General features: G+C 40.5%; 1 protein-coding gene and 1 non-coding gene across 4 annotated transcripts in view; one reads left to right on the top strand and one right to left on the bottom strand.

The window, feature by feature from the left end:
- LOC118372876 (rho GTPase-activating protein 26-like) overlaps positions 1-17,188 on the top strand; it is a 173,404-nt gene that overhangs the window by 131,352 nt on the left and 24,864 nt on the right. For all 3 annotated transcript variants that reach the window (XM_052529465.1, XM_052529466.1, XM_052529464.1), the window contains 2 exons: positions 3,783-3,888; positions 13,445-13,604. In XM_052529465.1, the coding sequence (XP_052385425.1) occupies positions 3,783-3,888; positions 13,445-13,604 (266 nt within the window). The remainder of the gene's footprint in view (positions 1-3,782; positions 3,889-13,444; positions 13,605-17,188) is intronic.
- LOC118372879 (U7 small nuclear RNA) lies at positions 2,959-3,013 on the bottom strand. Its single transcript, XR_004823304.1, has one exon. It is a non-coding gene; the product is annotated as a U7 small nuclear RNA (small nuclear RNA).

Raw genomic sequence — 17,188 nt, 5'->3', positions numbered from 1 at the left:
GCTGGGACTTGGCTGGCTATCTGGGACTTGGCTGACTGTTTGGGACCTAGCTGACTGGGACCTGGCTGGCTGGGACCTAGCTGGCTGGCTGGGACTTGGCTGACTGTTTGGGACCTGGCTGGCTGGGACCTAGCTGGCTGGCTGGGACTTGGCAGACTGTTTGGGACCTGACTGTTTGGGCCCTGGCGGACTGGGACCTGGCTAACTGGGACCTGGCTAACTGGGACTTGGCTGACTGGGACCTGGCTGACTGGGACCTGGCTGACTGGGACCTGGCTAACTGGGACCTGGCTAACTGGGACTTGGCTGACTGGGACCTGGCTGACTGGGACCTGGCTAACTGGGACCTGGCTAACTGGGACCTGACTGTTTGGGACCTGGCTAACTGGAACCTGGCTGACTGGGACCTGGCTGACTGTGACCTGGCTAACTGGGACCTGGCTGACTGGGCCATGCTAAATCAGAGCCCAGGAGATTCAGAGCCATGGCCGATAGCATAGTGGCAGGCATGGCTAAAAGGAGTCTCAACATTATATAGTCATTCTGAATTCCGTATGCATGCATCACTACAGACGTTGGTAAATTTGAAACTGGTACAACTTCCAATTGAACAATGAGAACAATGAGGAGTTGCTATATTGTCATGTGTTCTGGTACAGAGAGTGAAATTCAGGAGTTTAGCAAGTGCAAGGTTGTGTTGTCAGTCCCTGAGGCCTAAAATTCTGTGTTCTGCCATCTGATACACATGGAAAACCTGTTGACCTATACAGTACACAGACCTGTAGACGCACAGACCTGCCCTGAGACAGGACAGTACACAGACCTGTAGACGCACAGACCTGCCCTGAGACAGCACAGTACACAGACCTGTAGACGCACAGACCTGCCCTGAGACAGGACAGTACACAGACCTGTAGACGCACAGACCTGCCCTGAGACAGGACAGTACACAGACCTGTAGACGCACAGACCTGCCCTGAGACAGGACAGTACACAGACCTGTAGACGCACAGACCTGCCCTGAAACAGGACAGTACACAGACCTGCCCTAGACGCACAGACCTGCCCTGAGACAGGACAGACCAGACCTGTAGACAGCACAGACCTGCCCTGAAACAGGACAGTACACAGACCTGTAGACGCACAGACCTGCCCTGAGGACAGTACACAGACCTGTACACAGACCTGCTCTGAGACAGCACAGACACAAACCTGCCCTGAGACAGGACAGTACACAGACCTGTAGACGCACAGACCTGCCCTGAGACAGGACAGTACACAGACCTGTAGACGCACAGACCTGCCCTGAGACAGGACAGTACACAGACCTGTAGACGCACAGACCTGCCCTGAGACAGCACAGTACACAGACCTGTAGACGCACAGACCTGCCCTGAGACAGGACAGTACACAGACCTGTAGACGCACAGACCTGCCCTGAGACAGGACAGTACACAGACCTGTAGACGCACAGACCTGCCCTGAGACAGGACAGTACACAGACCTGTAGACGCACAGACCTGCCCTGAGACAGCACAGTACACAGACCTGTAGACGCACAGACCTGCCCTGAGACAGCACAATACACAGACCTGTAGACGCACAGACCTGCTCTGAGACAGCACAGTACACAAACCTGCTCTGAGACAGCACAGTACACAGACCTGATGACCTGGATTCAAATAGCATTTGTCTTCTTTAAAATATATATGTACTTCGAAAATCATCTAGTCTTGATTGAGGTTGTCTGGGCGGTACAATGGACCCAATCTAATAGAACCATATGGTACTCCAGGAGGGAAAATGACACTCAAAGTATTTGAAAGGTAACCAACTGTATTGGAACCAAATTGGGCATCCCTGCGCCTGGCCTGAAGACAGAAGGAGAAGGAGACAGGTAGCCTCATCTCCAGCTGTTGTACAGTGTTGACTGGTATCGTGAGAATAGGACTTCTGTAGAGTTCAGTAGTAAAGGTGCTCTGAGGCAAACCTCTCTCAAGGTAACGGAGTATAATGATGGAAAGTAGGGATAACTGCCAGCTGTATTCAGAATCTACATGCAGGTTGTAACCATAGTATATTTGCCTCTCCAGGGAATCAATGCTTTCATAACATATAGTATGATAAGCTCTTGTGGTAAACTATAAAAACAGCATTATAAACTGGGTGGTTCGAGCCCTGTATGCTGATTGGCTGACAGCCGTGGTATATCAGACCGTCCCGGGTATGACAAAACATGCATTTTTACTGCTCTAATTACATTGGTAGCCAGTTTATAATAGCAATAAAGCACTTTGGGTGTTTGTGGTATATGGCCAATATACCACGGCTATATGCCATATACCACACCTCCTTGGGCCTTATTGCTTAAGTATAGTATATAGAATGTGTGAGCAGTTCCCACATGAAAAAATACTATAGTATACTATGGTATAAATACTATAGTATTCACTGTAGTGTTTTTGCAGTATTTACTGTAGTATACTGTAGTATTTACTATACACTAGTTGGTTCATTAGGAACAAAAACAACATGCCCTAACCATGGGGAAAAACAGATGAGGTTGGCTTAGATTGTTGACAACATGTAAGCTATATTTTTTCTCCATTGTTTATTGAAAACATAAATACATTTGCACAATGACCACTTGTTGTCTCTCAAATACATTGTTACATTTGTTGGTTAGCTAGCTAGCGAATTTGAGCCGTATTAGCATTGACATAAAATCCGTCAAAACAGCTCAAATCAAGACATGGTAACAAAAAGATGAAACTAACTGTAACGAGCCCCTTACGATTCCCCACATGACAGTATGTTATCGTTCATGCTAGTAGTCAGGCCATCCAGAACCACAACACCAGGCTGATTCTGCTGCATGGAAGCGCGCACATCGTTTTTGTGACTTTGTCAGCCAACCTATCTCTAGTGTTTTTGTTTTATTGTCTTTGGCATAGAACTGGAGGCTTTCTCCTTGAGGAAACCTACTGGAGAAATACTAAAAGAGCAGGTTGTTAAAAGGTTTTCTGTAACCTCTAGGTAGGTAGGTCTGAACAGAGAGTTCAGAGCTTCTGCTCTTTTCTATAACCTGTAGCTAGGTAGGTCTGAACAGAGAGTTCAGAGCTTCTGCTCTTTTCTATAACCTGTAGCTAGGTAGGTCTGAACAGAGAGTTCAGAGCTTCTGCTCTTTTCTATAACCTGTAGGTAGGTAGGTCTGAACAGAGAGTTCAGAGCTTCTGCTCTTTTCTATAACCTGTAGGTAGGTAGGTCTGAACAGAGAGTTCAGAGCTTCTGCTCTATTCTATAGCCTGTAGGTAGGTAGGTCTGAACAGAGAGTTCAAAGCTTCTGCTCTTTTCTATAGTAAGTACAGTAGTATTCTATTGTCAACTGTAGTATTTCTTCATGTGGGTTGAAAGGAGATTGAACCAAGGGCAAGTATTACTGTATTATTTTCACCAGTCTTCTGGTAAATGCAACACTGTTGTTGTGATAATGGCAATAGCTGGAAATCCTTATTAGGAATCTGAGGAAACGGATGTTTTGGGTAGTAGGATGTCTAGAAACACATCTGAGTGTTCTACACGACGTTGTCACTGTTATTTAGACAGCGTCCTTACCTCACCTTACCATCTCTCTCTCTCTCTCTCTCTCTCTCTCTCTCTCTCTCTCTCTCTCTCTCTCTCTCTCTCTCTCTCTCTCTCTTCTCTCTCTCTCTCTCTTCGTTCTCTTCTCTTCTCTATCTTCTCTCTTCTCTCCTCTTCTCTCTCCTCTCTTCTCTCTCTAGAACGTGACAATCAGGAGGCGAGGATCACAGAGATCCATAGCATCGTCCACTGGCTCCCAGAGAAGAACCGGCAGATGTTGGACCTGCTTACGAAACACTTGGCAAAGTAGGTTTGCTTTAGGCCCACTCCCCTGGGGTCTCCCATGTACTGTGTTACAAATCCTCCTGACTGTACCGCGCTGACGGCCATGACCACAACTGACTCCCAAATGCACCCTATTCCTTATATAGTGCACTATTTAGGGAATAGGGTGTCCATTTTGGATGCACGCATGCCGAAAGCCACTACCACACCCACCCAGGTGTGGCTTGGTAATGAACTCAGGACTGTAGTGTTGACACCAGTAATGGCTCCTAGCTTTCCCCTGTGTTCCTCCTCTACACCACCACGGAAAAACAACACACGTCATTAGTTTGGTCGCCGGACTCATCCTCTTCTTCTGGGTATTGTTGTCCAACGGAGGCAGTTTGCCATCTCTCTTTCTCAATACCATGTCAGAGTGACGATAGGTTACTATCAGAGGCAGGCAGCAGAGTTAAAACTCTTAGCCTATTTATTGTTGTCCAACGGAGGCGGTTTACCATCTGTCTTTCTCAATACCATGTCAGAGTGACGATAGGTTACTATCAGAGAAAGGCAGCAGAGTTAAAACTCTTAGCCTATTTATTGTTGTCCAACGGAGGCGGTTTGCCATCTGTCTTTCTCAATACCATGTCAGAGTGACGATAGGTTACTATCAGAGGCAGGCAGCAGAGTTAAAACTCTTAGCCTATTTATTGTTGTCCAACGGAGGCGGTTTACCATCTGTCTTTCTCAATACCATGTCAGAGTGACGATAGGTTACTATCAGAGAAAGGCAGCAGAGTTAAAACTCTTAGCCTATTTATTGTTGTCCAACGGAGGCGGTTTGCCATCTGTCTTTCTCAATACCATGTCAGAGTGACGATAGGTTACTATCAGTTGTCCAACATGCTGAGAGAGGATTATGGGTAATCCTAAACCGGTCGTCATGGTTTAGATTTAACTAACATACACTATATCTATGTACATTTATTTATTTTTTGATAGTGTTTTTATAGGAATGGGTAGATGTTGGATAATCACAGTGTTTTATATGAATGGGCAGATGTTGGATAATGACAGTGTTTTATAGGAATGGGCAGATGTTGGATAATGACAGTGTTTTATATGAATGGGCAGATGTTGGATAATGACAGTGTTTTATAGGAATGGGCAGATGTTGGATAATGACAGTGTTTTTATAGGAATGGGCAGATGTTGGATAATGACAGTGTTTTATATGAATGGGCAGATGTTGGATAATCACAGTGTTTTATATGACTGGGCAGATGTTGGATAATGACAGTGTTTTTATAGGAATGGGCAGATGTTGGATAATGACAGTGTTTTTATAGGAATGGGCAGATGTTGGATAATGACAGTGGGTAGATGTTGGATAATGACAGTGTTTTATATGAATGGGCAGATGTTGGATAATGACAGTGTTTTTATAGGAATGGGTAGATGTTGGATAATGACAGTGTTTTATATGAATGGGCAGATGTTGGATAATGACAGTGTTTTATATGAATGGGCAGATGTTGGATAATGACAGTGTTTTATAGGACTGGGCAGATGTTGGATAATGACAGTGTTTTATATGAATGGGCAGATGTTGGATAATGACAGTGTTTTATATGAATGGGCAGATGTTGGATAATCACAGTGTTTTTATAGGAATGGGTAGATGTTGGATAATGACAGTGTTTTATAGGAATGGGCAGATGTTGGATAATGACAGTGTTTTTATATGAATGGGTAGATGTTGGATAATGACAGTGTTTTATATGAATGGGCAGATGTTGGATAATGACAGTGTTTTATAGGAATGGGCAGATGTTGGATAATGACAGTGTTTTATATGAATGGGCAGATGTTGGATAATGACAGTGTTTTATAGGAATGGGCAGATGTTGGATAATCACAGTGTTTTTATAGGAATGGGCAGATGTTGGATAATGACAGTGTTTTATATGAATGGGCAGATGTTGGATAATGACAGTGTTTTATATGAATGGGCAGATGTTGGATAATGACAGTGTTTTATATGAATGGGCAGATGTTGGATAATCACAGTGTTTTTATAGGAATGGGTAGATGTTGCATAATGACAGTGTTTTATATGAATGGGTAGATGTTGGATAATCACAGTGTTTTTATAGGAATGGGTAGATGTTGGATAATGACAGTGTTTTTATAGGAATGGGCAGATGTTGGATAATGACAGTGTTTTTATAGGAATGGGCAGATGTTGGATAATGACAGTGTTTTTATAGGAATGGGCAGATGTTGGATAATGACAGTGTTTTATAGGAATGGGCAGATGTTGGATAATGACAGTGTTTTATATGAATGGGTAGATGTTGGATAATCACAGTGTTTTTATAGGAATGGGCAGATGTTGGATAATGACAGTGTTTTATATGAATGGGCAGATGTTGGATAATGACAGTGTTTTTATAGGAATGGGCAGATGTTGGATAATGACAGTGCTTTTATAGGAATGGGCAGATGTTGGATAATCACAGTGTTTTTATAGGAATGGGCAGATGTTGGATAATCACAGTGTTTTATATGAATGGGCAGATGCTGGATAATGACAGTGGTTTATATGAATGGGCAGATGTTGGATAATGACAGTGTTTTTATATGAATGGGCAGATGTTGGATAATCACAGTGGTTTATATGAATGGGCAGATGTTGGATAATCACAGTGTTTTATATGAATGGGTAGATGTTGGATAATGACAGTGTTTTTATATGAATGGGCAGATGTTGGATAATCACAGTGTTTTATATGAATGGGTAGATGTTGGATAATGACAGTGTTTTTATATGAATGGGCAGATGTTGGATAATCACAGTGTTTTATATGAATGGGTAGATGTTGGATAATGACAGTGTTTTTATAGGAATGGGCAGATGTTGGATAATGACAGTGTTTTATATGAATGGGTAGATGTTGGATAATGACAGTGTTTTTATAGGAATGGGCAGATGTTGGATAATGACAGTGTTTTTATATGAATGGGCAGATGTTGGATAATGACAGTGTTTTATAGGAATGGGCAGATGTTGGATAATGACAGTGTTTTTATATGAATGGGTAGATGTTGGATAATGACAGTGTTTTTATAGGAATGGGCAGATGTTGGATAATGACAGTGTTTTATATGAATGGGTAGATGTTGGATAATCACAGTGTTTTATATGAATGGGTAGATGTTGGATAATGACAGTGTTTTATATGAATGGGCAGATGTTGGATAATCACAGTGTTTTATATGAATGGGTAGATGTTGGATAATGACAGTGTTTTTATATGAATGGGCAGATGTTGGATAATGACAGTGTTTTTATAGGAATGGGTAGATGTTGGATAATGACAGTGTTTTTATATGAATGGGCAGATGTTGGATAATGACAGTGTTTTATATGAATGGGCAGATGTTGGATAATGACAGTGTTTTTATAGGAATGGGCAGATGTTGGATAATCACAGTGTTTTATATGAATGGGCAGATGTTGGATAATGACAGTGTTTTTATAGGAATGGGCAGATGTTGGATAATGACAGTGTTTTATAGGAATGGGCAGATGTTGGATAATGACAGTGTTTTTATATGAATGGGCAGATGTTGGATAATGACAGTGTTTTTATATGAATGGGCAGATGTTGGATAATGACAGTGTTTTTATAGGAATGGGCAGATGTTGGATAATGACAGTGTTTTTATATGAATGGGCAGATGTTGGATAATGACAGTGTTTTTATATGAATGGGCAGATGTTGGATAATGACAGTGTTTTATATGAATGGGCAGATGTTGGATAATGACAGTGTTTTTATAGGAATGGGCAGATGTTGGATAATGACAGTGTTTTATAGGAATGGGCAGATGTTGGATAATGACAGTGTTTTTATATGAATGGGCAGATGTTGGATAATGACAGTGTTTTATAGGAATGGGTAGATGTTGGATAATGACAGTGTTTTTATAGGAATGGGCAGATGTTGGATAATCACAGTGTTTTATATGAATGGGTAGATGTTGGATAATGACAGTGTTTTTATAGGAATGGGCAGATGTTGGATAATGACAGTGTTTTATATGAATGGGTAGATGTTGGATAATGACAGTGTTTTTATAGGAATGGGCAGATGTTGGATAATGACAGTGTTTTTATAGGAATGGGCAGATGTTGGATAATGACAGTGTTTTTATAGGAATGGGCAGATGTTGGATAATGACAGTGGTTTATATGAATGGGCAGATGTTGGATAATGACAGTGTTTTTATATGAATGGGCAGATGTTGGATAATCACAGTGGTTTATATGAATGGGCAGATGTTGGATAATCACAGTGTTTTATATGAATGGGTAGATGTTGGATAATGACAGTGTTTTTATATGAATGGGCAGATGTTGGATAATCACAGTGTTTTATATGAATGGGTAGATGTTGGATAATGACAGTGTTTTTATATGAATGGGCAGATGTTGGATAATGACAGTGTTTATATGAATGGGTAGATGTTGGATAATGACAGTGTTTTTATAGGAATGGGTAGATGTTGGATAATGACAGTGTTTTATATGAATGGGTAGATGTTGGATAATGACAGTGTTTTTATAGAATGGGCAGATGTTGGATAATGACAGTGTTTTATATGAATGGGTAGATGTTGGATAATGACAGTGTTTTTATAGGAATGGGTAGATGTTGGATAATGACAGTGTTTTATAGGAATGGGCAGATGTTGGATAATGACAGTGTTTTTATAGGAATGGGCAGATGTTGGATAATGACAGTGTTTTTATATGAATGGGCAGATGTTGGATAATGACAGTGTTTTTATATGAATGGGCAGATGTTGGATAATGACAGTGTTTTTATATGAATGGGCAGATGTTGGATAATGACAGTGTTTTTATATGAATGGGCAGATGTTGGATAATCACAGTGTTTTATATGAATGGGTAGATGTTGGATAATGACAGTGTTTTTATAGGAATGGGCAGATGTTGGATAATGACAGTGTTTTTATAGGAATGGGTAGATGTTGGATAATGACAGTGTTTTTATATGAATGGGAAGATGTTGGATAATGACAGTGTTTTTATAGGAATGGGCAGATGTTGGATAATGACAGTGTTTTTATAGGAATGGGCAGATGTTGGATAATGACAGTGTTTTTATAGGAATGGGTAGATGTTGGATAATGACAGTGTTTTTATATGAATGGGCAGATGTTGGATAATGACAGTGTTTTATATGAATGGGCAGATGTTGGATAATCACAGTGTTTTTATATGAATGGGTAGATGTTGGATAATGACAGTGTTTTTATATGAATGGGCAGATGTTGGATAATGACAGTGGTTTTATATGAATGGGTAGATGTTGGATAATGACAGTGTTTTTATAGGAATGGGCAGATGTTGGATAATGACAGTGTTTTATATGAATGGGCAGATGTTGGATAATGACAGTGTTTTTATATGAATGGGCAGATGTTGGATAATCACAGTGTTTTATATGAATGGGTAGATGTTGGATAATGACAGTGTTTTTATAGGAATGGGCAGATGTTGGATAATGACAGTGTTTTATAGGACTGGGCAGATGTTGGATAATGACAGTGTTTTTATATGAATGGGCAGATGTTGGATAATGACAGTGTTTTTATATGAATGGGCAGATGTTGGATAATGACAGTGTTTTTATATGAATGGGCAGATGTTGGATAATGACAGTGTTTTTATATGAATGGGCAGATGTTGGATAATGACAGTGTTTTTATATGAATGGGCAGATGTTGGATAATCACAGTGTTTTATATGAATGGGTAGATGTTGGATAATGACAGTGTTTTTATAGGAATGGGCAGATGTTGGATAATGACAGTGTTTTATAGGAATGGGCAGATGTTGGATAATGACAGTGTTTTTATATGAATGGGCAGATGTTGGATAATCACAGTGTTTTATAGGAATGGGTAGATGTTGGATAATGACAGTGTTTTTATATGAATGGGCAGATGTTGGATAATCACAGTGTTTTATATGAATGGGTAGATGTTGGATAATGACAGTGTTTTTATAGGAATGGGCAGATGTTGGATAATGACAGTGTTTTATATGAATGGGTAGATGTTGGATAATGACAGTGTTTTTATAGGAATGGGCAGATGTTGGATAATGACAGTGTTTTATATGAATGGGCAGATGTTGGATAATGACAGTGTTTTTATAGGAATGGGCAGATGTTGGATAATGACAGTGTTTTTATATGAATGGGTAGATGTTGGATAATGACAGTGTTTTTATAGGAATGGGCAGATGTTGGATAATGACAGTGTTTTATATGAATGGGTAGATGTTGGATAATCACAGTGTTTTATATGAATGGGTAGATGTTGGATAATGACAGTGTTTTATATGAATGGGCAGATGTTGGATAATCACAGTGTTTTATATGAATGGGTAGATGTTGGATAATGACAGTGTTTTTATATGAATGGGCAGATGTTGGATAATGACAGTGGTTTATATGAATGGGTAGATGTTGGATAATGACAGTGTTTTTATATGAATGGGTAGATGTTGGATAATGACAGTGTTTTATATGAATGGGCAGATGTTGGATAATGACAGTGTTTTTATATGAATGGGCAGATGTTGGATAATCACAGTGTTTTATATGAATGGGTAGATGTTGGATAATGACAGTGTTTTTATAGGAATGGGCAGATGTTGGATAATGACAGTGTTTTATAGGACTGGGCAGATGTTGGATAATGACAGTGTTTTTATATGAATGGGCAGATGTTGGATAATGACAGTGTTTTTATATGAATGGGCAGATGTTGGATAATGACAGTGTTTTTATATGAATGGGCAGATGTTGGATAATGACAGTGTTTTTATATGAATGGGCAGATGTTGGATAATGACAGTGTTTTTATATGAATGGGCAGATGTTGGATAATCACAGTGTTTTATATGAATGGGTAGATGTTGGATAATGACAGTGTTTTTATAGGAATGGGCAGATGTTGGATAATGACAGTGTTTTATAGGACTGGGCAGATGTTGGATAATGACAGTGTTTTTATATGAATGGGCAGATGTTGGATAATGACAGTGTTTTTATAGGAATGGGCAGATGTTGGATAATGACAGTGTTTTTATAGGAATGGGCAGATGTTGGATAATGACAGTGTTTTTATAGGAATGGGTAGATGTTGGATAATGACAGTGTTTTTATATGAATGGGCAGATGTTGGATAATGACAGTGTTTTTATAGGAATGGGCAGATGTTGGATAATGACAGTGTTTTTATAGGAATGGGCAGATGTTGGATAATGACAGTGTTTTTATATGAATGGGCAGATGTTGGATAATGACAGTGTTTTTATAGGAATGGGCAGATGTTGGATAATGACAGTGTTTTATAGGAATGGGCAGATGTTGGATAATGACAGTGTTTTTATAGGAATGGGCAGATGTTGGATAATGACAGTGTTTTATAGGACTGGGCAGATGTTGGATAATCACAGTGTTTTATAGGACTGGGCAGATGTTGGATAATGACAGTGTTTTTATATGAATGGGCAGATGTTGGATAATGACAGTGTTTTTATAGGAATGGGCAGATGTTGGATAATGACAGTGTTTTTATAGGAATGGGTAGATGTTGGATAATCACAGTGTTTTATAGGAATGGGCAGATGTTGGATAATGACAGTGTTTTATAGGACTGGGCAGATGTTGGATAATGACAGTGTTTTTATAGGAATGGGCAGATGTTGGATAATGACAGTGTTTTTATAGGAATGGGCAGATGTTGGATAATGACAGTGTTTTTATAGGAATGGGCAGATGTTGGATAATGACAGTGTTTTTATAGGACTGGGCAGATGTTGGATAATGACAGTGTTTTATAGGACTGGGCAGATGTTGGATAATGACAGTGTTTTATAGGACTGGGCAGATGTTGGATAATGACAGTGTTTTATAGGACTGGGCAGATGTTGGATAATGACAGTGTTTTTATATCATACTCTATAGCAGCTGATGAAAGTAACACTGTAAAAGTGAGAGAATAAAATGTGATCCGTGTTATTTCCTCATAGCTGGTTGAAAATATAGTCTACACAGCATTTTCCGATCAGCAGGGTTGCGTGGGCGGGAGTTTCGGTTTTTCTATGGTGACATCACCATACGGTAAATGGGTTAATAGACCAATAACGAAGAGAGTACCAGACCTGCCAGTTTTTCCTTCCCCACTCAGACAACTCCCAGACACTAATAGCAAAATTCTTGCTTGAGAAATAGTTTTTTGCTTTAAAACTATTTATGCCCATTTGAATGTAAATCTATTACAATAAGGTACTTAATTGTTACACAGAAACTCCATGATATTGATATAAAAACTGCTGCATTGGGTCTTTATAAAGTAACATGGTTGACGATTTCTTCTTAAATCACCCATAAATTCCCATGTGACAGGGGGAATGGAAGCTTGTTGTGTGCAACAGGGAGTGGCAATTGAATGCAAACTTCACAACATTTTTTTAATTGTTCAAACATTTTCAAGCCTGTCTGTCTACGAGTAACAGGGTTGACGTGTTACGTTCTACCTGCTCAGTTTCCCACCACAAAACACCTGAAAATGACAAACTCTATGATTTGACTATTAGATGTTTAAAGTTCCACCATATTAAAACAAGAGTTCAGTTCACGTAACAGGTTTGACCTTAAAATGAGGGACAGACGGAAATTAATCACTAGCCACATGAAATAAATAATGATCTTCAGAAATGACTGTCGAAGCAACAAAAATAACTAAGGCTGAATTAAGGGGGTTTGTATCTTCCTGGAAGTGACACAGGGTGACGGAGGGCACTTTAACAAGCCTTTATTCATATTCCTAAAACATCTGATTTATTGCATTTTCCATGTGGCCTATATTAAAGGGCGCTTCATTTAATATAACAGCCTTTTAAAATTCAATATTGGTGCACAATTTCTATTTAAAATATGAAAGGGACACAAAAGGCAGTCATTTCGTGGAACGACCCAGCAGTGTCACTCAGGAAGTAGCAACACCATGCAACACTAACTCTGGACAGGGCCAAAGAGAAAATTCATTTTTTTAATGGAGTTTAGCTGATATCAGCAGTGCAAAACTCCCATTTGCAATTTTACTTTGATTGGGAAGAATGTGTGCCCTCAATATGAATGCCAGCCAACTGGCATTAGTGAGATGTGTCACAATTAATCAATGATTTATACTGCAAACCAAATGGAACCCTATTCTTTTATAGCACACTAGCAGGACACATCTTTAAAGTGCGGCAGGTAGCCTAGCGGTTAAGAGTATTGGGCCAATAACAGAATGGTTGCTGGTTCGAATCCCTGAGCTGACTAGGTGAAAAATCAGGCGATGTACCCTTGAGCAAGACATTTCACTCTAACTGCTCATGTAAGTCTCTCTAGATAAGAGCGGCTGCTAAAAGACTAAAATGTAAAAGTAAAGTCTCACACATCTTTCCTCGCTCCCCCCCACCCTTACCTCACGACCTCCCCAGTGTGGCCAATCACCACCAGCAGAACCTGATGACTGTGGCTAACCTGGGGGTGGTGTTCGGCCCAACTCTGCTGAGGCCGCAGGAAGAGACTGTGGCAGCCATCATGGACATCAAGTTCCAGAACATCGTGGTGGAGATCCTCATCGAGAACCACGAGAGGGTGAGTCAGTCAGTGAGGGGTCTCTGAGAGAGAAGTTCTGTTCAACACAATCCAACACCTTATCTTATCTCTCTTACCTGGATGACAGGGTTCGTCTCCAAGCCCCACATTGGCCCCTGGCGGATAATGGGCCTGTTGGAGGGAGGGAGGGAGAGACCAGAACTGTAATCTGGTTAGCCAGGGTGGAGGAGTATTTATCACAAAGTGTGTCTGTGAAAACTAATGATCCACTTTTACTTGAGCAGCGATGGATTCTGAGATTCATCTGCCCCAGATTTTGATTTAATTATCTGAATGGAATGAGAGAAATGTTGTCAGAGGAATGGAGAACACAATGTTGGGAAAATAAGCATCCTTGTCATAATGCTGATAACATTTCTGAATAACTGAAGCATTATGAGAGTGGCATGGTATTAAGTATGTGGACACTCTCTCCGTTACTGAAGAGCTCAGTGACTTTCAACGTGGCACCGTCATACACTACATCCCCAAAAGGATATGGACATCGACCCGTCGAACATATCATTCCAAAATCATGGACTTCCTATGATGGTGCCACGTTGAAAGTCACTGAGCTCTTCAGTAAGGCCATTCTACTGCCAATGTTTGTCTATGGAGATTGGCTGTGTGCTCTATTGAATATACCTGTCAGCAACGGGTGTGGCTGAAATAGCCGAATCCACTAATTTGAAGGTGTGTCCACATACTTCTGTATATATAGTGTAGGATGCCACCTTTCCAAGTCAGTTAGTCAAATTTCTGCCCTGCTAGCAGCTTCCCCGGGACCACTGTAAGTGATGTTATTGTGAAGTGGAAGCGTCTAGGAGCAACAACGGCTCAGCCATGAAGTGGTAGGCCACACAAGCTCACAGAACGGGACCACCGAGTGCTGACGCGCGTTGCGCGCATAAATTGTCTGTCCTCGGATGCAACACTCACTACCGAGTTCCAAACTGCCTCTGGAAGAAACATCAACACATCAACTGTTTGCCGGGAGCTTCATGAAATGGGTTTCCATGGCCTAGCAGCTGCACACAAGCCTAAGATCACCATGTGCAATGCCAAGCTTTGACTGGAATGGTGTAAAGCTCGCCGCCGTTGGACACTGGAGCAGTGGAAATGTGTTCTCTGGAGTGATGAATCACGCTTCACCATCTGGCAGTTTGACGGACGAATCTGGGTTTGGATGAGCCAGGAGAATGGTACCTGCCCAAATGAATAGTGCAAACTGCAAAGTTTGTTGGAGGAGAAGGAATAATGCTCTGGGGCTGTTTTTCATGGTTCGGGCTAGGCCCCTTACGTCCAGTGAAGTCTTAGCACTACAGCATACAATGACATTCTAGATGAATCTGTGCTTCCAATGTGGCAACAGTTTTGGGAAGGCCCTTTCTTGTTTCAGTATGACAATGCCCCCTTGCACAAAGTGAGGTCCATACAGAAATGATTTGTCGAGGTCCGTGTGAAAGAACTGTCGTGCCTTTGGCTATGCCGGATTAAGTGATATGACATGCTATTCTATAAAATAATTTCTCCGTAATTAATATTACCTGATTGAGCTAATCATGTAAATGTAATTAACTAGAGAGCACCACAAAATAATATTTATAGAGCTGTTATCTTCTGAATAAACTCTTAAGACCTAGTAATATTTTACATCAATAGCAGTCGATATTAATGTTCACCTTAATTCAGTCTCATCTGAAAGTAGTAAATTCTTGGGTATCTGCATGAACCCTGGCTAACAAGTTGAATCAGCAATACAAAATTGGGTTTAATTATTTATTTACTAAATACCTAACTAATCACACAGAATTACACATACACATAATTAATCATAACTTGATTACAAATTATGTCATAAAGGAAAACGTCCCTAGCGGGTGGAACAAAAATGACAGCTTGTTACACAAAAGAAAAGGGTCTGGGTTTGAGTGAAAGAGCGGGAAGACTGAGTAACAAAGGAAAAAGCTTTGCTATCGTAAATACAGTATCTTATGCATTCTAAATCACCGCCCATTTGGAAAAGGAAAATGTAATAAATATTTACTCTGAGTTGCTTCAGTAGGTTGGTGGTAGATGGAAGGCCATGTTGCCAAACCGAGTCTTTTGTCCTTTGAAGAATGTCTCTGGTGGTCAATTGGATACGTTGTAGTAATATCGTTGTGTGATAGACGGCATACTGTCTGTTCCTTCCTAACCCTCGTTTGCAGCTGCTGTTGCTAACTCAACGTCTAGGAGGTATCACTTCTGTAGTGCATAAAGTTCAAAGTTCATACCATTCGCAACCAAAGCTCACGCTGATGTTGGCTTTGTTCTGTAGTTATTATCTGAACCATTCTGACATCGGAGCGTCGTCCTCACATCCTCGGAACAGGAGGTTACATTTTCGTCAAGACTTTATATAGTGGAGCGAGAAGGGTGTGTCTGAAAAGTTTTATAACCCATGTCTCTTCACAGGGGCGGGCCACTGATTGAGCAGAGCCCTAACCTTATTTAAACCCAATTCTCACATTTTAGAAGCTGAAATCACATTTCATCCCATCACAAATAATTTCATATTCAAACATTTAAATTGAACAACAATTCCATGTGAATCCGATAACTCTGATGTGTAGACTTTACACTGTAGAGTTTATGTCATCTTATCATTGATGAGAATGTCTCAGATGACAACCGAACTGACATCATATTCATTAAGTACCACCGCATATGTTCAATTGGTCGGATTACCAGAATATAGTTCATTTCCCCTCACCTTCTGATGTTCTCACCTTCTGAATCTCTATGTTAACCAAGGGGTTTGCAAATGTAACATCAGCAGGGTAGAGAGAGGAAAAAGGAGGGAAGAGGTATTTATGACTGTTATAAACCTACCCCTAGGCCAACGTCATGACAGAACTTTCCTGGCCTGCACAGAGCCTTGACCTCAACCCCATCGAACATCTTTGGGATGAGTTGGACCGCCGACTGCGAGCCGGGCCTAATCGCCCAACATCAGTGCCGACATCACTAATGCTCTTGTGGCTGAATGGAAGCAAGTCCCCACAGCAATGTTCCAACATCTAGTGGAAAGTGATAGAGGAATTCTAAATTCCTGTATGTTTTATTGCCAAAACCAATTCGCACTAATTTCTAGTTCATTAATGAGTTGTAAGTTCATTAATTATGCATGAAGTAGATTGAGACCAGTCTTAAAAGCCAAAGGTAACAGCGTTTATTACAAGAGAGTACTAACCACATACACATATTTCCACAGGTTATAAACTGCAAATGACATCATCAGTTTCCCACCCTCTCTCCGATTCTCACAAGAGCCATTGTTTTTAGGTCTGGACTCTCCCTCTACTCCCCCCATAAAATTACATTCCAAACTGTCTAAAAGATATACTTTTCTCCACTAATGGAACACCACCTAAACATTTCTTATCTGTCTGAAAAGCTATAGCATCTCTCCCCCTTAAACTTCCCAAGAGGCACAGACAATTAATTCGTTCTGCTTACATTTTCAGTAACAGCCAAGAACCAAGAACCAATACTTTTCATACCATAACATAATAATATTAGAATAAATGGTTCTAATCAAT

This window comes from Oncorhynchus keta, chromosome 11, assembly GCF_023373465.1.
Source record: "Oncorhynchus keta strain PuntledgeMale-10-30-2019 chromosome 11, Oket_V2, whole genome shotgun sequence".
Taxonomy (NCBI): domain Eukaryota; kingdom Metazoa; phylum Chordata; class Actinopteri; order Salmoniformes; family Salmonidae; genus Oncorhynchus; species Oncorhynchus keta.
This window is presented reverse-complemented; position numbering and strand designations above follow the sequence as displayed.